This window comes from Microchirus variegatus, assembly GCF_963457635.1.
Source record: "Microchirus variegatus genome assembly, chromosome: 16".
NCBI classification, from domain to species: Eukaryota; Metazoa; Chordata; class Actinopteri; order Pleuronectiformes; family Soleidae; genus Microchirus; species Microchirus variegatus.
In genome coordinates, this window is record NC_139817.1 from 19,197,624 (window position 1) to 19,223,253 (window position 25,630).

A 25,630-nucleotide genomic window follows, 5' to 3' on the forward strand; every position below is an offset into this window, starting at 1 on the left:
GTGAATCACAGGTGTGTGTACACTTGTATTTGCCTTGCATAGATTTCGATTCAAAGCAGCATCATATTCTATTCAAATAAAGACCTGAAATTAGCATTTGAGACCATTAACTCCTCAGGAAAATAGAAGAAGAAGAAGAAGCAAATGTTCCCATACGCTGCATTTTGATCATGGTACGGTTCGGTTTGGAATGGTAAAGCCCTGGGTCAGGCTTACATTTGGCCATAGGCTTTCCCTTAGACTTCCTTTCAAGCATTATTTTTGCAACCGAAGCAAAGTCAATAAGCTGTTACAAACTTTTTAGCCTCACACTGCAAAACAGAAGACTATGTGCACTTTTTATATATGGTCTGTGGTCAGTATCAGGTTTCTACTCTGCTCAAATGTGAACCCAAAGTGTTATAAAGCTGTGATGTTGCAGCATCACATAGTGGTGATTAAGGACTTTGTGTAACATAACTCGTACAGTGCAGTGATCAATCAATGGTGAATTCAAAGGGAAAGTCCTGTGTAGGCACGGAGTCAAAGATGATGCTGTCAAACGGGTTCTCGGTCGACCAGTAGTCCACAGGAAACCACGAGTCATACCAGGATGTTGTTTTCTCCGTTTCTGGTGGTAGAGTTGTTGTTGTTGTCGTCGTTGTCGTCGTTGTAGTAGTGGTAGTAGGAGTTGTAGTACTCAAGCGGGCTCTTAATCTCTGCAGACGCAGCCTGCGTAGACGCATGAGCTTGAGTCGCCTCAGTCGCTCTGCATTCTGGGAGCTGGCATGACTCTCTGTCCCTGCATCAGTGGTGCCCACTCCCACAGCGCTGGCCATGGTCGTTTTCACCACGTTCGCTTTGGTGACCAGTCGAATGGGCCTGTTGCCATTCAGCGCCATGATCTGTTTGATGCGGTCCCAGTGGGATTTCGCCAAAGCGAATCCACATGGAGTAGCTCCGGAGTCGTAACCCACCATGCAGAGTCTGGTCTGAGGCGTGTAGCCGTCAGCTTTAGCCGTCACCTTGTACTCCCCAGGATTCAGGAGCCGCCAATAATCGCCACCTGCAGCTAAAATGACATTTGGGGAAGCTCAGTGGTGAGGAGCTGGATTTTCATTCAAATGACAAAACTTTTAGAATGAAGAATTTATGGACAACATACCAGTTGTGACATCATGCCGTATTCCCTCCACAGATATTGTGGCGTTGGGCAGTGGATTCCCCTCCACATCTCTCACTACTCCCTTTATCCCTCGATGTACCTGCGGAAGACATAGCACTTGAAAAAATAAAAAACGTTTTTTGCTAGTGAAGCAAGTTGGCTGAAAACAGTCGGAGTTTGGTCAAAAGCACTAAAAGGTGCCCACAGTGTTTCAGAAATGGCTTGTACTGCTTGACAGGGAAAAGCAACTGAGGTGGTGCAAGATCACCTAAGTGATGTAAGGTGATTACTCAGATTTCTTCAGGGGGTGACGGATGTTATTCACTGGATCTTTAATGTTTGAATTTATGTGCAAGTGTCGCCTTTTGAGTCATACATGTCTTGTAGTTCTCTAGTACAAGGGTGGGCTGAAAAGGCTGACTATGAAGGAGTAATGCCAGAGCAATGAAACTTGGTGTGCATTAAATCCAGCTTTTCATGATACTACCTGCATTGTTTCCTTTCAGACGAACCCACATTTGATAGCTAATTGAGGACTTTTAGTATTAGAAATGTTGTGAAAATGGACACAATTTGGCACTGTGGTTTTACCAAACATCTGCACCCAAGAAAACATTGATGGTGCTCACCACACGGTGATGGATGACAGATGTTTCAGTGTTAATCAGATGGACAATGAACTTTTCCAGGATAAATGTTGGATGTGTCCACCAATTTGAGCCAGAGACAAAAAGTTAGTCCATACAGTAGAAATATCTGATCTGCAGATCTTTCAGCTCTGAACTACATTTGGTCTAATTTGACCTTTGTATCATGGTCAGGCTATGAACTTTTCAGCCCACCCTCGTATTGTAGGGAATATTCTACACCGAGTGTAAGTGTTTGGTGATGGTAAGTAACTCTTTGGTCTGCACTGAGTGTTATTAACTCATTGGCTGCCAGCCATTTTCAGAGTAGTGATCGAATTTACGCCTATAGCAGTCAATGGCAGCCAATTTCGTTAAATTAGACGAGGTTGTTTCTTACACATTTGCAGCTCCAAATGGTAGAAGAGTAGAAATGCACAGTACCAGCTGTCTGGTAATCACATTGAATGGGTCGCTTCTAGAGCTGCAACTAACGATTATTTTCGTAATCGATTAATCGATGAATCGTTTGGTCCAGAAAATGTCAGAAAATGTTAAAAAAACATTGATCAGTGTTTGTCAAACCTGGAAATGACAATGTTCTTGACTGTCTTGTTTTGTCCACAAACCAAAATTATTCAGTTTTAATGATTTCTCTGTTATGTGGAGCAAAGAAAATATTCACATTTAAGAAGCTAAAACAACCAGAAATCTTGTTTTAATCATGAAAAAAGCTTCAAACCGATTAATCGATTATCAAAATAGTTGGCGATTAATTTAGTAATCGATTAATAATCGATTCATCGATTAATCGTTTCAGCTCTAGTCGCTTCACATGTGATTTGCAAAGAGCACCAATGTGAGCAGTGCCGACTTTGATCTTGTTCAGATAAGAGATACACTGGTGCGGCACAAGTTTATGTCAAATATGTTGTCTATGACACCGTAAAAAGCATGAAAATCCTACATATTAGGTCAACATCTGCATTACATTTCAGTTTAGTCACTTTCGTCATCACAGTACTGAAATTAAGACAAAATATTTGGCCATGGCATTACAGAGTAACTGTATATCTATCATCCCGTTCTCACTTGTTCAATAAAGGACAGCAGAGCCTCGCGGTTGTTCTCCCACTCCAGGGGAAGTTCACTCTCATGGGGAAACTTGTCGCAGCCCAAAAATACGGAAAGCTCGAAGCAGTTGGTGTGCAGGTAGCTGAAATCATTCATACCTAAGAGACAGGGGGACAGAGAGTTTTAAGCAAGGGTGATGTTGTCGATTGAACTCCTGGAGTTGATTGCTTAGTATCACTAACGAGAAACATCATTGTGGAAAAGTGACTGTTTTTTTCCTTTTATTTACTAAATAGGAGCATTGCAGACAGAGCCTGAAGCTGATGTGCTGCACAAAGAGTTTATAGCAATTGCTAATTTACAAATCCAGTCATTTTTTATATGGCTCAGATCACGAGGTGAAACTGAAAGCATGAATTGGAACTTTTTATTCACAGCTGATTGAGTTGTGTGTAATAGGAATGCAGTAGGACCATATAAGTTTATTCTCCTTTTCAAACATGTGACAAGAAGGAAATGTATATGCGTTATCCTTAAAGGCTGTTAAGAACCTTATGTGCCTCCTCAAAAATGTGTGAATGTAGCCTTTGCACATTTTGTAAACACTTACTGCCGACAACCGGCTTCCAGGAGGCTCTGTTGGTGATACCTTGACCCCCTGTGACATCATCACCGTGGCAGGAGCCTCTGTAGGTCTCAGTCATGGTCAGGTGGCTGTGGGCGTACGACATGGCCAACCATCGAAACATGGTGTCGTCTTGCGTCTCCCTCAGCGCTCCCTCGTTCTGCTGCTGAATACGAGCCCACGTCTCATCATTCATGTCAGCGTTGTTCCTCCATCGCCTGTTGTCGCTTAACTTAATCAGGGCAATATAAGTGTTATTATACAGGTGCTCCGTTTCTGACGCGCTTTATAAATACGGTCGATTTAAAGAGTACGATGGTATGGCCTTACAGACACTGGTGGGCGCTGCATGTCGAAAGGGTAAGCAACCAGTTTGTCTCCTCCTTGTAAATTAGCTCCAAGCACAAATGGGTTGCGCTCCATCCAAGAAATGATGGCTTTTGTCTCAGTGGCCATCTGTGAAAGCAAAAAAAAACAAAACAGAATAAATGAATAAGTTAATAAATGTTAAAACATTGCTGAGGATTCCAAATAATAGTTTCTTATGCTGAACAACTTATTATACATATTATGCTAAGTTGTTCAGCATAAGAAACTCACAGAGGAATTAAGATGGCTTTCTGGGAGGGGAATGTGATGGTTAGGCACGATACGAGGAACCCAGCCTCTGTCCTCAGCGCCCCACAGGATGCTGTTGAGGTCTGGGAAATTCTGGAAAATGTCGTAACCCTCTTCGGTCCAGTGGCCCAGTGCCCAGTTCCCCATCTCCGAGCCCTGATTGGACAGAAACGGGGACTGAATTAGATCTATGCTTACATTTTGCAGGTTTTATTTTAGAGCAGTAACTAATTTACTAAATGAAGGAAAACATTTATTCTAAAGCCCAAAACTCTCACAGACTTTAATGGCGTCTTCTATCTATCTGGTCTCTTTTTCAGCTTTTTCTCTACAGAGCTCCCCTTAGAGAGCCACCGTAAACATCCATACATTTTCTACCCCCCACTGAAGCTCATCACCTCCCATCACCTCGTGTCTTACCAGACCTCCTGATTGTGAGAATTCAGGTTGGTGGCCCTGACCTAGCAAGGCAGGTTTTATATGATAACAGACAGCAGGGGGAGTGGAGACACCACTCCCCCTGCTGTCTGTTAGCTTTAAAATCATTATGATGGTTAAATGTATTGTTGCGGAGAGATCCTCCAATCTCCGGGCAACAATATATTTAACCATCATAAGGATTACAAAGCGGTTCAATTAGGGGAAAACAATTCTACATAGTTCCACTTCCAAGCCTTTCACTGAAAACCAACTGTTTTAGAAAGCCCTCACTGCACTAGAAGTCATGTTATCTTAACTACTGACTGGAAAAACCAAAAGTCCAAATAAATTGTATAATAATAATAATAATGCTTCTGTTTGAAAACTGAACTCCTCCGCAGGTAGTGGAACCCAACTGACTCTTACCCTTTACAAGTGATGTTAATTTCAAATTTGGATTTTAAAACATTGATGTCGTATAAATGTAAAGGCTGTTAGTAACCATGCAGTGGCACCAGGCTCATCTTACCATTTCAAAGGCCAGCTCGTACGCATCGGGGTTGAGTGAGGGCACCAGGTGTATTCTCACACCGTCCACCAGGCGGCGCACTCTGGGGTTGTCGTCGTTGTACTCTTTGCACAGAAACTGCATCAGCAGGAGGAGAAGCTCGCGGCCCAGCGCCTCATTACCATGGAGACCAGCGGTGTATCGAAACTCTGGTTCACCTGGTGACGACACAACAGGACAGAAAGCTTTAGTGGCAGTAAAAAGGATGATGTCTTCTATTCAGTTATAAAATGAGCCCTAAAAAACACTTCCCAACTGTACGGGGCCGCAAGAGCAAATCCTACTTTATTTTACTTTGAGGAAATATGTTGAATAGAAAAATTGGCTATGACGGTTTATGTTTAATTTTAGCCTGCATATTCAGACTTTCCCAAACTTGACCCAAATCACTGTCAGCCATATCTGTAAGAACCAATATCTTTTTGAATTAGTAAACAGATAAATACCAATTGAGGGGTGGGTCGGCTGTGATAGTATGAAGGGGGCGGTACCCAAGCACAGCTCGACCTGTCTGTCACAGACAGACGTGGTGCCATTGGAGCTTCCCTGGGTGGTCATGCCAAGGCGATATCCCCATAGTGAAACACCTCACTCTGTTATCAAAGAACCGGGGTTACATTGAGTAACCCTTCGTTTTTCTATCATGCTGCCGGCACAGCCATTAGGAGCCATTGTGGGCTTAAGTGTCTTGGCGCAAGGCCACATTAGCATGTTGACTAGTGTAGCCGGTAATAAAACTCACAACCTTCATGTTGAAATATGACTTGTCACCTTTGTCCCTACTCCCAACTTTATTTCAAAAGTACACACTTAAATGTTCACTAAATGATTGTGAAAATGTGTTTGAACCACTGACTGGGATAGTGGCTGGGACACTGACTGGGACAATGACTGGGACAATGACTGGGACAGTGGCTGGGACAGTGGCTGGGACACTGACTGGGACAGTGGCTGGGACACTGACTGGGACACTGACTGGGACACTGACTGGGACAGTGGCTGGGACACTGACTGGGACAGTGGCTGGGACACTGACTCAGACACTGACTGGGACACTGACTGGGACAGTGGCTGGGACAGTGGCTCAGACACTGACTGGGACAGTGGCTGGGACAGTGGCTCAGACACTGACTGGGACAGTGGCTGGGACACTGACTCAGACACTGACTGGGACACTGACTGGGACACTGACTGGGACAGTGGCTGGGACAGTGGCTCAGACACTGACTGGGACAGTGGCTGGGACACTGACTCAGACACTGACTGGGACAGTGGCTGGGACAGTGGCTGGGACACTGACTGGAACACTGACTGGAACACTGGCTGGGACACTGACTGGGACACTGACTGGGACAGTGGCTGGGACACTGACTGGGACAGTGGCTGGGACAGTGACTGGAACAGTGGCTGGGATACTGACTGGGACACTGACTGGGACAGTGGCTGGGATACTGACTGGGACAGTGGCTGGGACACTGACTGGGACACTAGCTGGGACAGTGGCTGGGACACTGACTGGGTCACTGACTGGGACAGTGGCTGGGACACTGACTGGGACAGTGGCTGGGACACTGACTGGGACACTGACTGGGACAGTGGCTGGGACAGTGGCTGGGACACTGACTGGGACACTAGCTGGGACAATGACTGGGACACTGACTGGGACACTGACTGGGATACTGACTGGGACACTGACTGGGACACTGGCTGGGACACTGGCTGGGACACTGACTGGGACAGTTACTGGGCCATGAAGAGATTGGTTTTGGGTCACATTTGAATATATGAAAATATGCTGTCAAATACAGTTTTAACCACAAGGGGGGGCTCCCGTAAAAACACTTAAACTACATGATGCCGAGGACTCTATTGAAATGTAAGGAGGATAATTATTATTATCATTGGTATATATTATAAAACATCAGCTGTCTGCCACTCACCTGTCTCATGTTCTCCTGGGTTGTCAGAGATCTCCATAGCATACATCTTCAGTCCTTGAGAGCTTTTGCCGATGTTGTAAATCCTGGTGATGTTGGGACACTCTTCATTTATGGTCTTCATCATCTGGAGGAGACAAAGGAGACGAAAACAGATCGGTCACATTGTTGTTTAGGGCAACAACTGGTGTATTTATTACCTGTAAACAAAACCGACCTGTCTCATCTCCTTATAATTGTGGTGTCTGAAGTCCAGGTCGTCTGATGAGTTCACTTCATTTTCACTCTGATAAATGGCTGAAAGAAGCAACACACTCACCCTGTAAAGCTGCTGCTATTCGTGGAAATCTGTGATACAGTTGTTGTTATGACGTAAATATAGATTTTGATGTTTAGTTATTCAATACTCAATAAATGTATTTGTGTATTCAGAATTATGGATTTTAACCCTTAGTGCAGATCTGTGCCGCAGGTGCACCCATGGTAAGTTGCCATGGGAATAATACACAACTCCCTATATTGACATCGTGGGGGTGTGTCACATAGGTCACATAGTCAGGCTTTAAAAACAAAAATTCTTTTAGTCTTCTTATTTGTTGTTAAGTCAAAGTATGATTAATTTTATATCACATTGTTAGTAGTGATATAAAGCAGCAATAATTGTGCAGAAGTCAGAAAATAAGAGTGTCTTTCTTTCCTTTTTTTTCATAAAAACGAGTCAAGTGAACTTTGAACTGTGACGTGTGTCCAAATTTCACACATTTAATCCGATTTTAATCATTTTCAGCACTTTTTGCTCAGGTGTGTTTATATAGTTGGTGAAAATTATTTTGTTTGCACATTCTTGTAGCCTTTGTATAAACTGTATGTTTTAACATAATAATGGAAAAAAGCAGCCAAAATTACCTGAGTTCTAAGGGTTAACATGCAACCGATACTCTCTCACACAAGTCAGTTTTTGCTGCGACACACTACATCACATGAATTTCAGTCCAAGTATTTTAGCTCACGATGAGTTCTGCAAGTTGTGGCTAATCTCGCCTCTGATTAGCCGTAAGGTATGGTCCACTGTGGTGCTATATATCTACTTTACAGGACATTAAAAGACGTTGTCACACACATTTTAAGGGCGGTTTCAAATATTTCATGGGCAATTTGTCCAGATCCCTAGCGACTGGAGAAGGCATATTCTGATTGGCTGTTTGGTTTCTAGTTTTCACCTTTAATTTGGACACAGAATCAAATGGTCAAAGCAGTTCACAACAGCATATAGGCGTCATTATGAACCTCTGAGAAAAACACATTTCCTAATGAAATGAATGGGAAATCTTCCCCCAAAAAACACCAAATGTTCAAAAAAATCTTCTCAGAAACAAAGGATTTGAAAGATGTAATTTCTTCCCTGTTACGACCCCAGGGCTGTGACTGCTGTTCCTGGTGTGTATGTGTCTGCATGTGAGTGGGAGATGGGTTGCAGGTGTGCATGTTTGAGTGAATGACGTGTGTGAGTGAAACAGAGGTGGATCCTGGGAGCTGATTGGTCCTGCACAGGAGGAATCTGTATAAGAGGCCTGAACATCCCAGCTGCAGTGGACTTCCTCAAACCTGTCACAGCCACACTGCCAGCAGACATGTTGTGCTTATTTTTAATGAACCTTTAAAATATCTTGTTTGACGTATTGCTGGTGGTTTCTTGGGAGTAGGGAAGAGGGAGTCTCATTATTCGTGTTGTGATTAGGTTTTTCCCTTATGCCTGGTCATAACGCTCCCCAAGAGTGTGCTGTGATACTCACTGGGGAAATGACAGGCCAGGATCTCAGCTCTGAGACACAGGCTGCCGTTCCAGCTCTGAGGCAGGATGCGGATGTAACGTGCCACCACAGGAATGACAAACTGGTTCATCACCGGCGTGTCCTTGTCCACGTTTCCATAGAAAAGCTGTGGGAGTAGTCCATAATAAAGGGGGGGGGGAGGGTAGGGGGTTGTCATGTGTCACTGCAATCATTTAAACAGTGGAATGTTAATTTTCCTGTTTAAAATGTCCACTCACCCATTCCGCGTAACCATCGTGAAGTACAGTCCAGTCATGGCTGTCATTACTGAAGGACACGTAGTAGGAGGACACAAAATCCTCACTGGGAATTAAATTACACTCATTTTAAAAGTTTGTATTGACTTGCATACAAATAACTGCACACATTTCTTTATTCAATTGTAGACTTGATAAAAGTATATATGTAAGTATTTCTCTTTTTGTTAGACAGCCTAATGTTTATGTCACTTTGTCACCTGCACCACAGTCGATGGAGAAAAACAACCATTGTACACCTCAGCACTCGGAGGTTGTTGATCCACTGCTGCTTCCATCAATAATTTCAGATGCGTTCATTTTGTGACTTCAGTGTTTGAAAACCCTAGTTTGGATTGACCAAAGTCACTCAAACTAACCAAATCAGGCAGCAGTAGACCAGCAGCTTGTGTACCCCTGTGTCACATAAAGCAGATAATGCAGACTTAAGCTGGCCTTTTATTAGGTGAGCCTTTCGTGAAAGGGTGCAACCTGTTTTGCTCTTGTGTCCCTGCTGGCAGCCAAAGAGTGTAGGAGTGTGTCTGCTTGTCTTGTGCTGTTTTTTGGTGCGGGGGTGCAGCAGGGGGTGCACAGAGTTCAAGCAGCACTGGCTAAGTATAAAGGCCACATCATACTTCTCCGACTGCGTAATGCGTTATCCGACAGCGTAACCGCGGAGACCCCGCCAGCCTTCGTAGTTCTCCGTCGTGGTGTTGGATACGCACTGCAATTTTCCACCCGATCTGTCGGGGTCGCTACGCAAAGGTTGTTGTGCTTCTTGCTACAGTGAGCAATGGCGTCCGAGACTGTGAAAAACAGTGGCCGTTTCTCACCTGAAATACATATTTTCTGTGTCCCGGAATGCAGTTTTAAGACCATTTGAGGCAAGAAATGAGCCAGAGTCTAACCATGTGCTTTGTGTATTAAGATATGACGTATTTATAGTTTGGCAGCGACGTTGTCGGCGGTGATCAGCTCCGCCTCTGTGGACGCTCGGTGCTCATAGTGGCCGGCACAGAGCAGCGTTAGCTCGGCCTGTCCTGAGGACCAATCGCAGCCCTCGTCGTCTCCGTTGTCCCTTGACGGAGTGACGGACACTTAAAAAATATTTTGTGCACCCGGAGACGACGGAGAGACTCTCCGACAGCCTCTCCGTCGACATAAAGGGGTCTCCGTAACCTACGTAGAGCACATTACGCAGAAGTATACATTGGGCTTAATTAACTAATCTAGACAGTGTTTGGTAACACAGTGGCAAGTGGTATTCAAGTCTAGAATCAGACTTGCAGAGGAGTTTCCACCTGGTAACTGCGATTATGAATGACAAAAACTAAACACAGAAAAACTGATGGAGATGAAGTTACAGTGACTCACTGTTGCTCTGAGTTTCTTCCCTGACTGATGACGCCGGTGAACTCCACCTCTCGGCGGGCATCGACCTCAAGCCAATGGTTACTCTCCTCCGATTCTGCACACCACGCGCCGCCGTACAGATCGTCGTCATCATCTGTGCCCTGCGTGTGAACGCACACACACACACATGCCCTTTAACTCCACACACACACAATCTGTTGCTGCTGAATGTTGGATCGGCGTAGTAGAGCTTTAATGCACAGCGTGTGTTTACCTGCATGTTGAGTCGTCCCCTCTGAGCTGTGAAGCCGTAGTTGGACTGAGAGGAGGCTCGCAGCTGGTCGTCCTCCACCCGGTGAGATTCCAATCCTAGAGGGGGACACTCTGAGAGGCACATGAACACACTGTTGTTACAGAAAGTATTGAAAACACATCAACATGCTGATAAGAAGTACAGTATTTGGCAGAAAATGACAGAAGTCTTGCTGACAACCATACTCTTTTCCAACAGGTATTGTCTATTTCTCAGTTTTCATCTGGACAAAAATCTTGTCCATTAAAAATACATACCAGACTTGCTAGAGGGCGCCAGATTCATTTACCCTCCCACATGCCAATATATTAATGTACCTTTTAGAAAAATTGTCCAACAATTGCAAATAAACAGTATTATACAACAATTATAATAAAAAACAAATGAAATGAGACAAAATTATAACAATCATAAAGACAAAGATAGTCAAGATAATCATAATAATAATTTAACTAAACTATGGGGTCTGGAATTGTTTTGTTTTATTAATCTCTTACAGTTCTGCTGCCACCAATGAACGACATGAGGTCAGGACAGGAAAGAGGACTCCGTCATCCCCAAAGTCTCTGACCACAACAGCCTTCGCTACAGGCTGTGACAAACCCAGTGATCCAGATGGATCCTGCCATTTAAAGACTTTTTTACTTTTTACTCTTTGTAATTGTGTAATGTATGTTTTGGGTAACATCTACTGCACGTCTGTCCGTCCAGGGAGTGGATCCCTCACCTGTGGTTCTCCCTAAGGTTTCTACCCTTTTCCCTGTTATAAGGGATTTTTCCCTGGTAGTTTTTCCTTACCCTGGTCGAAGGTCTAAGGAAAGAGGATGTTGCCAACCCTGTGAAGTACTGTGAGACAAACTGTGTTTTGTAAACTGTGGGCTATACAAATAAAGATTGATTGATTGATTGATTGATTGATCTCAGTGAAATCATGGCTGTCGGCAGGAATACAAGAAAATGCAGATTTTATCTACTTAGCAACAGTTAAACCTTTATGACACATTAAGAATATGTTTGCCGCTTCATCTTGGCATTAGCCGCCGTTTTGTTGCTTTGTGTTGAGCCATGGCTGCCTCCTTTGGTCAATTCAAATGTGTTATTGTGTGTCCTCTGTGATTGAAGTTCAGATTTAACTTTGAGACACAATCTTTCATCAAAATTAGATGGTCATACATATTTTGCCTGTGTTAACATGTAATAAATGAGAATTAAGTGATAAACACAGCAAATCAAATCAATCCACAACCTACAGTATATGTTATTCTGTTAAATCAGTCTGCATTTAATATCAGGGATTTAAAAAAGTGTCTTACTCTTTGGTTCCACAGGCACAGACATCAGCCTCAGCCTCTCATCCTCCTCCTCCTCCCACTGCTTCCTCAGTCGCTCGGCTTTTGGCGAATGAATGGAAAAACAACGTGCGTCAATTTGTGTTGTCACCTTAACCTTGTTCTCCAGACATCACCACACAATATTTCCATACGTGTTCGCTCTTACTGTGCACATCCAATATACAGTGCATGCGCTCATGTACTCCTCAATAGTTTCCTGTCTACATTTTTGAGATGATTTTCCCTGATGTTGTATTTAATTTTAAATGGAAATACAGATAATACAAACCAGAATGTTGCACAAGAGTGAATTCTTCCCTCCCTTCCTGTCTCCTGATATCATTATAACACCACCCAGCTGGTGTCCCTAACTTTATATAACAATCTGCAGCAGGACATTGAAGAGACGTGTTCTACCTCTGTCTATTTTATTTCTATCCTACTTATTATTTGGACATTAAATGAACAAATTCCATTGTAAATCTGCATTTCATAAATTTAAACGTAACCTTCAGGTTAATCTGTCTCTCTTCCCTCCTCTGTCTGTAGTGTACTGACACAAGTTGAGAAGTCAACAGCGTTTAAACATTCAGGGAAATAACGAACTATATATATATCTATATATATCTATATTGTAATTTCATACAAAAAACAGTTGCTGTGGTGTTTCAGATTCATTGACTGGTCAACACTGACACAGCTTTTCACTGCGCTGTTAGACTCATATTGTGAATAAAACAATGCTATACAGTCTTCCTTGTTCCATCTGAAGCCAACCAGGAAATATATAAAAAATATACTGAATAGCCACTCAGGGTCTGCTCAGCTGGATGCAGAACCCACTGAATGGAAGTGGATGGAAAAATCTTCTTTAACAATGCATGATGTCAATTATGAGGGACATAGATGATACGATTGGACTCCTGTGTGACTGACAGCTGAATAATAATATATAATTGTGCTATTCAACTGACTTCCATGCAAGTTCTTTAAGCACTATAAGTAGATTTCTCATAATCTGTCCATGGTAAATGTAAGAGCCAGGTACAACTCATTTTGAACAGGTAATTTACACATTATTGAAAAGTCAAAGGGTCTCAAAGTACTGCCCCGATATCCAGCTACAGCTCTGTAGCTCTGCAAGGTCTGCAAGCAGAATCCATGAGTTTTGTTCTATCATATCTGTGTTTTATCCTCATAGAAATAATATTTTGGGATCACAGAAACAAAAAAAGGGCCCCTGATGAGGAAAATCTCAAAACGCTAATTTACGAAAACAACTAGCCTACGCTGTCGGGGGCCGACAGCAAGGGGTATATCCGCGAACTTGTCCAATCCTCAACTTTCCAATATACCCAAAGTATACGCACTCGCACCTGCCACAAACTGTTTTAATTAATTATTAATAAATTCCACAAAATAACTGTTAAATATTATGATATAATGCTGACTACACTTTATACATGTTCAACGTATCCATATAAACTCGCTATTGAACACAGAATACCTGAACTCATAAATAAAACTAGTTAACCTATTATACCTTATTAAATATTATGAATATTAAAATGCTAACCACACCTGCCATATCTTCAAAGTGTCCAAATGTCATGAAAAAGCATACACTATGTTTATTAAATTTCATGAAAAAGCATACAATATGTTCAAACTTTCCATTCAATGCATTAATAAAGAAATGGAGGCTTAACTATTTTTTATAGTTAAATATTATATTATAATTATTATTATTATATATAAATATTATGAATAAGTGCTAAATAAACCCATGATATCCTCAATGTGTCCAAATGAGCTCAATAATAAAGAAAAAATGCCTTAACTATTTTTTCTGTGTTCACTAATAAGTTAACGAGTTAACTTATTATGTAACTATTACCAATCATAGCCAAAGTAATAATGATTGTACTTGTAGATAGTTGTTACATGAATCATTGTACAAAATTTGAAGACAAGCCGAAAATGTGTTTTTAGCATAATAAATTAATTAATTTGCTAATTAATAATAAAGCTACAAAGACAGGGATAATTCTCAGGTGGTATGTGATGCCCATGCAAAATTTGAAGCCAATACCTGCAATACTTTGGAAGATACAGGCGAAAATATGTTTTTTATATCATCAATTAATTAATTAACTAATTAATAATAATGGTAGACAGCTCAAAATCAATAGGGATCATCTACAGGGGGTATGTGACCCATAAAAAAATAAGAAAACGTAATCTCAAACGCCTTTCCAGTTATCGCGTTACCGGCTAAAATCTTTTCCCCAGGTAAATAAGTATGCATGTACATGAGTAATGTTTGAACTAAATGTAGAGCAGGGTTGAATTGGCTGCATGGAGACTATAACATTTCGCAGCTTTGACGGAGGCAGCATGAGTAAAGTGAAGCAGTGGACCCACAATGGCAACACCTGAGGCTAAATTTATTCAACGTGACCACCTTCATGTGAATTGGCCGTTCAGGCCGAATCAGCCTCCATGGCCGATGAAAACAGGTGGACGTCCAAAGTAGGAGGTTCCTGAATTAAAAACACATCTACTAGTTTATGCTTTAGAAGACATTCCCTTTTGGTTTTGGTCTCTTTGTGGCTGACAGGAAGAAAAAAAAACAAGAAACGTATAACTTATTATAATAAAATATCCCAATGTTCAATGAATACCCAGACAAACCTTTTTCTGCCTTTTCCTTTCGAGCTCTCTCCTCCTCTTCTTCTTGTTTCTTGGCTGCCACTGTGGAGAGAGAATCAGACACGTATCATATCATTGTTTCACGTCCACACAATACTGTACTACGTAAACTTAATATACAAGAGTAAATATAAAGCTTATCCAATAAGAACCAATCACAGTGGCACACGTACAGTCATTGTAATCATACTCTTCATACCAGGGAAATTGATATGGAACAGTGGTGGTCTCCTCTGAAACAGAAGAAGCATATGCACTTTTAAACTTTTGATTAAGCTCCCATTTCTCGTTAATTGATGTAAAGATGTAAGAAAAAAAGCCATATTTCTTTTAAATGTGGTTGACTAAATTCTTTTATGAATTATGGGTGAGCATTATACTTTTACTTAATGAATCCAACTGAACAAGGGCCACGTTCATGGCACAGCTGAGCACAATTAAAGGCCACTCTATAATGTGCAGTTTTTAAACCTTCATTATGGGCATTTGAAGGGGGAGCAGGGAACCTGTCAATATCTTCACAACCTTCACAACAAACCAATTACCAATCTACTTTTTTTTGGGAATGCAGAGTACCCTGACAAAACCCACGCAGGAAAACATGGAAACACAGAAATCTGCCCTCAAAATAACCTTAATCAAATCAGGATTCTAAACTGTCAGCTTGTTTAAATCAGGGTTAAAAACATTATTGTTTACTGCAGCTTTCTAATATTACCAATTTTAACCACTTTAACTTTCCTTTTTAATGATTTTAATAATTTAAAAATAATGATTTTAAATTGCATACTTTTAGCATGATTTTAAGTTGTTAAATGTTTTAAATTGTTGATCTTAAATTGTTTAATGTTTTAAATTGTTTAAATTTCATAATTGATTTTTGAATTTATTGTGCTTAAATTTCAAATGATTTTATATTACACTCATTTCTGCTTGATTTTAAATTGTTTGATGTTTTAAATGGTTTTAATTTCTTTACTTGATTTTTTAATTGATTGTGTTTTAATTTCAAATGTATTTCCTGCCTGTAAAGCACTATGAATTGCCTTTTGTAAGAATGGTGCTATACAAATAAACTTTCCTTGCCTTGCCTAAACGGTTCTTGACGTGAGGCAACATTGCTAGCCACTGTACTTCTCTACCATATCAGATCATCTTATAATGTTTACTTCATGACCATCTTTAGCTGGGAATCCAACCCAGGTCAGCTGGCTGGCAAGCAGCTATTCTCACCACTACAATACCAACGCCTCTTGGTATAGTTGAGTAAGCAGGCAATGCAAGAACTGGAATCATTGTCCAAGACACACCTGTGCCTGTACTGCATACTTGCATCTACATATGAACACATGTTCACAGTCATGTGGACCCGTCCCTGTACTTATACTTCTTTTTTCTTTAAACTCTGCCTGTAAGGTGACCTAGAGTGCTTTGAAATGTGCCTAAAAATAAAAAATAAAAAATATGAAATGCCACAATTTCGCACAGCAGAGTGTACCTGGTATGTACATGATGACCTCGGTAGTTGTGGTGTGTTTCCTGTCAGGGTGACCACCACGGACGTCTGAAAGCATATGACGAGAAGAGACAAGGCGGCAGTTTTATACCTTTACCCAAAAAGTGACCAATTTTGCAGAACAGCAGCGGTGAAAGTAAACGTTAAACTGCAGTTTTATGTGGTACTTTGAGCATTTGAAGGCAACAAGACAAGCTGTAGTAGATAAATAATTTGCTCACAGGCTCTGATCACTAAGTATTTTCAAAGGTCATTTAGGGTTCCAACATCAGGGTTGCTGTTTTTGAAACCATCGTTTATCCAGACAACATCAAAGTTGCCCTTGCACACACTGGTTCTCTCACTAAATCACCTGCTGAGTTAACAAAGAGTATTTTCCTTGCATTTATAGATAGCTTATGCAATCGTCAGTCTCCTTTTTTCTGTGTTTTGCTCTCCACCACCTCCTGTCAAAAATATCTGACTCTTTATTTTGCCAAACGTTAACCTAGCTAACACTAACCACCGAATGAATGTTTTATTAATTACTGTTGCCATTATAAAACTTCCAGTTTCCAGGGACACCATGGTGACTAATGCTGAGCGGAAAATAATTAGTATATATGAGATATCATAAACATAAGCAGGCATAGTTTTCAGTAGGTCACTTTAAGAGGGTGGTCAGGGAAACCAGTTCACTGACCCTTGAGAATCTTACCCAAGTCTGGTTCAACAGGCTCTTCCCATCTGGGCCCCATTGGGGTCACAGGTTGAAAGACTGTGGGGATGAAGCGGCACAGTTAAAGAGCAGGAATTCAACTATCACTCAAGACCAAAAAGGAGACTAGGATGTGTGTGTTGTGTTTTATTTTGTCATTAAAATTATTATTGATAATTATTATAATGATTATTTGCAATATCTCCCTGTGAAAAAAACATTCAACCTTCCTCCAGTGTTCTGTCCGATCTCACCCATTTTATAAATCTCCTAAAACATCAATATTATGTTTTTCATCTTATTGCATCAAGATCTCACCATATCCTCATCTGAACAAATAACTGCTGATCACCACTCGTTGAATTTTGAGTGGTTTATTTACATTGTCACACCTTTGGTGTATCAATTTAATGCAAAATATAATGTTCATCTAACATCCAACAGTTGGAAAACATTTGCTTTAAACACATGCATCCCCAACGAACCTCAACGAACACTGGATAAAGGTTTCATGAAATGCAGTCATTTGACTCAAGTCACCAATAAAATAATCACTAATCATCTCTCGATGAACCAATGAATCTAGAGTGTACATACGAGTGGCCCAGTCCATTTCAATCGGCAGTTTCTCCTCTTCCTTCTCCAGAGAAGGAGATTCGGTTGGTGGCAGCACTGTCGTCATTGGCTTCGGTTTCTTGGTAGGTTTGGGCACCTTTGGCTTCTTGCTGGGTTTTGGTGGTTTGGGTTTCTTAGTGGGTTTGGGGGGCTTGGGCTTCTTGGTAGGCTTCGGGGCTCTTTGCTTCTTAGCTTTGGCCTCCTTGTCTGCAACTTTCTTTGCTCTGGCTGGAGGTGAAAAACAGGAAAACATGGCAGTTATTTGAAACCACTACAGTGCCTGTATACTTCTATGTAAGAGTGAGCAAATTGAAGGCTTTTTTCCTAAAGATTTTATGGCTTATAGTTGTATGCACTTTTATTGAGAAATGTTTATCTGCAGTTTTTTACGTGTAAGCTTGCCAGTTAAAACTGAAACTCAGACAAGACAGACACATAAAGTCAACAGGTCCTCATGCAGGACTATAGTGGTCTGACTATGTTCTGGTGCCATTGAAGCCAGAGCCTAACAATATTTAATCAGGATGTGAGTAATGTTATTTGAATGTTTGTATTTTTTGCCAGCAAATGAGTTAGAGTGATCCAACATGAAAATTTGATCTTAAAATTATCCCAAACCACCACCTGAACTCCCACCACAATCCCATCAACACCACACACAATAAAGACCAACCAAAACAGCAAATGTGTGTTCAGTAAACAATAGCAATCCAAACAAATACATACAAAAAGAACAAGGCAAGATCCTCAGAGTAAAGAACTTTGCCAAGGTCTAATAAACAGCAGGCTGTTCCTCCCACAACACTCTACAGGGAACATGACAGAATGATTATATAAGAAATACGAATGAGGCTTTTCTTACTGATAGAGATGAATCACAAATATCCCCACAATCTTCTTGTAATGAGTAAACTCAAAAAGATACTAGTTCCAGCAGTTGTTGACTCTGTTTTCTTGGTAGGTTTGGTTACCTTTGGCTTATTGGTGGATTTTGGGGGCTCAGGCTTTTGGTGGGCGTTGGGACGTTCAATTTATCTTTACTACCTCATTAAGGCCCTGTTCACACTATTGCAATGTATACAATCATAGAAACTGAGACAGAGAGAAGAAAGCCAGGGCGACTAAGGAAAGGAAATAAAAGTTAGACATACAGGTACATTACGAGTCCATTTATTCAATTAATTTCAAATTCATTTGTATAGTATAACATACATTATCTCAAGGCATTTTAGATATGTATCTTAAGGTACAATCTAGGCTTATATAACCCCTTGGGGATAGTTATTGAACCTTAAAGTACATATATGTACGTTTTCCATTGTCCAAATGGTGCATATGGTTCCCAAGGTACATAGAGTTTGTACTTCTTTGATTCCCAAAAGGTACGTGTATGTACCATTTCTTCAAATAAGCTACATTGTGTGTTTGCACACTGTCTGCTGTAGAGGGACAAGTCGAGACATGTACCCTCCATCCATGGCTTTTACAGCACTTTCAACAGAGGACTTGTTTCAGGAAATACAGTACAATGATTCACCCAGCCCTGCAATGGACTGGACAAATGTCCAGGGTACAGCCTGACTTCAGCTTGTGAATTTGATGTAGTTCAATTATCTTCAGGCCATATGAATTTTCTCTTCTTCATTGTTGCACATATATGTGAGTTATGGAGGTCTACTTACATACATTAACATCATTGTTTTGATGGTCAAAAACCTCCTAGTTGCTGTAAACGAGCCGATAGAAATCCTCTTTTCTGACGGTGTTTCCCAGCCACGAGATTTGAGACTCAACTCTCTCAACCCGGAAGTGACATATCAGCACGCCCGCTCTCAGAAGCGCAGCTCCCCCCTCTGGAACGGTGGATGCACTGCTACTCATTATCAAAACATTGTTTAAACAATGTTTAAAAATAGCTTCTTCAAGACTCCCCGCCGCAGTCCCTTTTATGACTTTGACCCAGAGTCAGACCCGGAGTCAGAAGACACTGTCGCTCGTGAAACACCTCCACAACGGACGTTATTCTTCTTCTGCGGTTCAATGTACGCAACCGGATGTGCCCGGACTAGTGCCCAGAGCAGGACGATCTGCTGTTCCGGAGAACCGGTGTTTACGTAACCGGACCGGGTTTTTTCAGAGATCTCGCTGAGCCCGAGATTACAATAAAACACAGCGTTCTCAGCAGTGGCTGAAATGTTTGTTTAGAACCTTCAGGGCTTCTTAAACAATGTAAGGATGCAGATACACACTAAAAAACAGCGTTAATTGGAACTTCCCGTCTAGGTCCGCTTTAATATAAAATGCACTCCTAATTTAAGGTACAAAACCGTGACCAGGGTTACAACAAGGGTCTTTATAAGGTACGAACCACTAGGGAACTCAATGTCAAGGGTACAAACCTGTTCCACCACAGTGAAAAGCAGTTTCACCCATAAAGGTACAACTCTGAGTGAGTTGAGAGTGTACTGTATGCCCTTCCAGTTTTTCAGAGTGGTGCTTGGGGGATCAGACTATACAATGTTGTCTTGAGTTTAACGGGACGAAACAAACACGTAGACGGGCCGTTAAGTGTTTCCAGACGTGCAGAGATGCAGAGGCGTTTGCCATTACACCCTCTAAAGAGTTCAATGAGAAACTTCTTATGAACTTGAAAGTATGAAGTAGGTGGGTTCACATCAAAACAAGGCAGAATATTACAGACAGTTTACAGTTTGTTTGGTGTTTTTGATCTTCCCTTGTTCCAGAACCATCATCAGAACTCAAACACAGACACAGAGGGCGGCTTGTTTGCCTCTGCTGGACATACGTCCTGATGTTCCACTGGTGCTTAAGCACAACAATCCATCGCAGCCAAATCCATTACTCACCCAAGGTGTACTGTGTGGCTATGGTGTCAGTCACCTTTTGTTGGCATTACACATATAACTCTTTTCCATTTTTAATGCCCAGATCCAAAACTTTCACTTCAACACCTTTCCGTTTTTTCCTCCTTCACAATGTTTTATTTTTTTTTGCCAAATAGAGTGTGATGTTAACATGCAGTCAGAGCTGGACAAAGCCTGTCCCCAAGGCCTTAAATGTTCTCGAAATCTCACTACAAAAAAATGATTTTCAAGAAACTAAAAATAGCCTTGTTCCTGGGACATTGTTCTGACTTTTTTTTTTTTTGCCGGAAAAAAAAAATCTTGGCTTCCAAGTTTTATACTAGAAAAATAATCGTATTCCGTGAACTTAGAGTAACTTTGTCTCGTTGAGATATAACAGCAAACAAAACTAACACAACCTTATTCAAGGAAGGCAAATCTGAGCATGGCTTTTCCCCCTCATGTAAGAAATGTTTAGTCAAAATGAGTGTTCCTTTTTTTTTATTTATTTAGCTGACTTGAACAACTTTTAACTTAACTCTAAGAAAAAATCATGTTCACTTGTTTTAGCTTGTTACTGGTAACTAAACCTATTATATCTTAACGAGACAAAGTTAGATTTGTTTCTTTTCGTAAAATGTGATTACTTTTCTTCTGCAAAACTTGCTAGCTAAAATTATGCAAATTACAAATATCTCTAACACTTTTCCAGAAACTCAGAAAATCAGTTTTTGCAGTGCATACAAGTCCCTTTGGTGGAAAATGTGCCACTCCAGCATCAGCACAACTGCCTTTGTTGTAAACAAATCTAAAAATCCATCCATCCACCCATTATCTACCACTTTATCCTCCACCAGAGGGTCGCGCGGGGTACACCCTGGACAGACAAACAACCATTCACTCACACAATCACACCTACAGTCTATTTAGGCAAGAGTGCTAACCACTACACCAACCATGGGCCCCCAAATCTAAACAAATATTAATAATATTAATGAATATATAGAGAATATTTTTTTAAAAGTTGGACGGTAAATGCAATTGGTCATCCATCAATATCAACATGAGAGTTTCACAGACTGAGAAATTGGAGAGAGTCAACCGTTGCATATATGAAATACAAGTACAGGTTGCATTCATACTCTAACTAGGGTCCACATCGGTCAAGTGCTCCACACATGTGTACTTGGTCTTATTAGAGACTTTCGCACTCCTCTGTATTTCCCTGTATTCCTTTAGCGCTGAATTGTATGTGTATGTGTGCGTACCAGCAGGAATCCTCACATAATCTAAAGTTTGCAGGGTTACAATCTTCTTATTTGTGTCACAACCAACATAAAAGAGCACCACCAACTAGACTGGAAAGTGTTGTGCTTATGGAGCATGCAACGGTGGTGCATACGGTATGTAAGGACCTCAACTGGGGGTATGCTTGTATTTGTCTGCATTGGGTCCACACATACCGCCACGGCAATTGGTGGATAATAGAATTTAGAATGACGTGCTATAAATCTATGCAAAAAGTCAACAAATGTTCTCTTTAAGACCAGGGAAAGAAATATGACAGAACAAAAAGATGATGGGGATTTTTGCACACTCAGCAAACCCTTCCTTGAGTGAAAAATAGTTTTTGGTTTCAAGTTGACTTAATTATGGCCTTTTATGTAACACAAATCAGCCACACATGAAAACCTCTGGCTACTAAGCGTGTGGTTTTGCTTCATTCAGTGGAAAGTTAACATCGAGAACATGAGTGCTGTGGCATCAATATGACTGAAAGTGGGCCTCTCGTAAATCCTGTGTGCTTACTTATGGGAAATTGTAGTGGAAATATTTCTGCTGTTGCTCAGACTTTTTTCACAGACATAATTGAGGCACAGACTCCACTCACACACTAAAAGTGTATTTACTGATCACTTTTTCCAGAGAATGTTTAACAAGTTGTGAGCCTGCGTTCTCGACAGAGGAGTCAGGTCATGCAAAGTATCGGCATCTGCCAAGAAAATGTCAGCCCACCGACTGAATCATCTGCCCTGTAGATGTGAATCACTGAGGTATTTTTCAACAAAACCAGAGCCCAGAACCAGCTGCTCTTCTGCTTTTTCAAATAGAGTCCGTGCAGAGAGATGGGTTTTGAAACTATATTATGCAGCTAAAAAGCCTTCTGAGAGAAAAGGAAATCTCTGGACTAGTGCACAAAGAGCTGTAGACTGATCACAGCCTTTCCTGTCCGTGTACCCTCAGTGTCTTGGCTGAAAGCTCAGATGAGCTGAAGCCAGCAAAGGTCAAGAGAAATCACATTCATACATGTACATTCAATCAGTTAAAATTAATGATGGAGCAGAATTGTTCAAAGTGAAGACCTGTTAATCACACTGACAGCATTACTTGAAGCTCCTTCTTACCTGCTTCTATCTCCTCAGGGGTTTTCTTCTTCTTAGGCTTTGTCTTGTCTGCTTCTGCCACTTCAGCAGGCTCATCTGACATTCGAACATCACCTCCATCGTCCTCTGGTCTCCTGTGTTTGACCCGTACTCTGGTTTCTCTCACCTGAACCTGATCGCTGGCGAGTTTTTGTCCATCTGTCTCTTCTCCTGCACAGACCAGTGCACAGCACAGGGTCAAACTGACCCAGATGATCAACACATCAGCCCTCATCTGATCAACGCCAACACTAAACTAAGAAATAAAAATGACCAGACTCCAGGAAGAGCTTTGATTCTCAAACTATAGTCGTAAAAGTAACTGGACTCCAACATCTGACCTGCACATGCACAGCTTCAACTGTCCCACGTCTCGGAAGACATGAGAGGGATGTGTTGTGGAAGAGAACAAAAGGATGAGTTTGTGCTGAGGAGGTCTGGAAAGCTTGTTCCTCTCAGATGGGGGGTGGAAGAGGAAGAAAACGTTGGAGGCTGGAAGTTTTTAAAGTGGAGTCCTGGCAGAGCTGCAGCAGAGGAAATGCATCTGTCTGGTGTGGATTTTTCAACAATAGCAGCAGCAGCGGCTGCAGTGGCAATGCTACACAGCACACACCTCCCTACTCCCTCCTCCTACTCTTGAAGAGAAACTATACTCAGTCACATCTCTCCTTCATGGCCCTTCACCCCCTTTTCCCCTCACCCGTCTCTGAGTGGAGGGGAGGAGCATCTGCCACATGTGACATTCCTACTTGTGAAGGAGGAGAGACAGGAAGAGAGGAGCACATTTTTGGGACATTTGACTCTAGTTTGTAGCCCGATGACTAGAGCAGTTGGAGGAGAGGAGCTGAGGGATTGTTCAGCCACAGAGAAGTTTGTGTTCACATTATTAGACACATTTGGAAAGAGAAAGACATGAGAAACAGCTGAACCTTCACATTTCTCCTTAGTACAACAAAAACATGAGGACTGCGGCATGCCTTTTGGACACTGTTCTCACAAGTATAGAGAGAATAACAAACGATTGTTATCAATGTCCCCCTTTCCACAGCAGGAATCTTATTTACCTGGGATTTTGAAAAACCTCAGTGCATTTCCACCGAAATTACGCAGGGACAAACTTTCCCCCCCGACACCAAACTTTCCCCAAACGGTAGAACCCATTTTGCAGCTGTATCAGGGTTGCTGAATACTCGCTTTATTCAGACCCCTCTGGTGACTTGTGACTAGTGACTTTTCTGGTGTTATTACAGACCTTTGGAGACACTGACGTGAACACATGAATCGTTCAGGGCGTAAGTGTGAATAATACGGATGCGAATTATGACGGCTTCCCAGAAACGAATAAATCATCTGCAACCAGGGGCGGACGGTGTATAGGGGCGATTTGGGCGACGCCCGCCCAACTAGGAGGAGAAAGAGAATTTTTTTTCCTCAGCAATTCCAAAGATCCTTAGTACTAATATTCCTTTCAGCCGTCTCTGCCAGCAAAGGTAGTTATTATCAGTGTTCTAGACATATTATCTGTCATTGTCCAATCAGAATCATCAGATTCAAGTCACGTTTTATGGTTCCGCCTCTTCTGGGGCGATTTGATAGACGTGCAGAATCGCCTGAAAATTCTCCCATTGACTCTCATGTTAAAAAAGTTTTTTTTTCGAAAAACATACCCTCCAATGCATTTTTAATGACGATTTATGTGCATGCACTAACGTGCTTGCGTCATATGTAAATTAAGTTGTTTGCACAAGAAGGACTGTTAATCATCTAACAACAAATTGATACTGTCTTGCTTTATGCACTTATTAAATGGGTCACCATATCATTATCAGAAAAAAATCCCCCCCCCCCCCCCCCCGAAATTTTCTTCAGGAGCCGCCACTGTCTGCAACCAGAAAAGGTTTCACACTCAAGCGAACATCAGTGAGATGTATTTTGAACACACAGTCCCACTGAAGCACCATTACATCCCAGTTTGTCAATAGGCTAACTTATCTGTAAGCTATTAATACAAGAACAACAAGTTTATAGGCTGTTTTGCGTTACGTTTTAGGATGACATGAGGGTTTGGCCCATTTTGATGTTGGGCTCCTATAGTACACATTTGTTTGGGCCCCCCAAATTTCCTTGAACCGCTTCTGTTCGCCATTGACTGTTGTTAGTGAAATATGTGAATTCCTGCAGATACATGTTTGCATGTTTCTCCCGTGTAGATCATAAGTGCTTTATCAAGGACCATGGAAACAAAGCTCATTTTGTTTCTTATAGATTATGACTCATTCCTCAGTTTTGGCCGGAGTTTTCATAAGTGTGTGTGTGTGTCCTCTATCTTTCCATTTTGTCCAATCATTTCCTGTGTTTTCTTTTGCCACCATGTGTTTCCAATACCTCTCTGGTGAACTGTCCAACTGGTAATTAATTAATTAATTAATGTTTTAATGTGCCTGCTTCTATTTTTATAAATCTTTTTAGCGCAATGCAAAGCTCAGTATTCCTTTGCCCTGATTCAGGTTTTGTAAATAGAAGTGATCTATTTGAAGAAATATTTCACCGAATTGTCAGGGAATTAGACAAATGCTCTTATCCCCCATCTGAGGATAAGAGCATGTACTAAATTACATACAGATGTGCTCTGGAGTGTGTGTGTGTGTGTGTGTGTGTGTGTGTGTGTGTGTGTGTGTGTGTGTGTGTGTGTGTGTGTGTGTGTGTGTGTTCTTGTACTTGCAGCA

General features: G+C 41.4%; 1 protein-coding gene across 1 annotated transcript; it reads right to left on the reverse strand.

Annotated features, from left to right (window-relative positions):
• Nucleotides 1-476: 476 nt before the first annotated feature.
• aebp1a (AE binding protein 1a) lies at nucleotides 477-23,440 on the reverse strand (the record flags this gene model as incomplete). The annotated part of the gene is made up of 20 exons (XM_083902969.1): nucleotides 22,887-23,440; nucleotides 17,600-17,845; nucleotides 17,003-17,062; nucleotides 16,288-16,353; nucleotides 14,963-15,022; nucleotides 14,772-14,831; nucleotides 12,060-12,137; nucleotides 10,708-10,817; nucleotides 10,455-10,594; nucleotides 9,063-9,147; nucleotides 8,806-8,950; nucleotides 7,230-7,309; nucleotides 7,016-7,139; nucleotides 5,037-5,233; nucleotides 4,070-4,243; nucleotides 3,800-3,925; nucleotides 3,455-3,701; nucleotides 2,863-3,002; nucleotides 1,145-1,244; nucleotides 477-1,051 (listed from the first exon to the last, which is right to left on the reverse strand). Exons 1-20 carry the CDS (start codon nucleotides 23,137-23,139, stop codon nucleotides 477-479), a joined length of 3,066 nt encoding a protein of 1,021 aa, XP_083759095.1. The 5' UTR covers nucleotides 23,140-23,440.
• Between the last annotated feature and the right edge of the window lie 2,190 nt (nucleotides 23,441-25,630).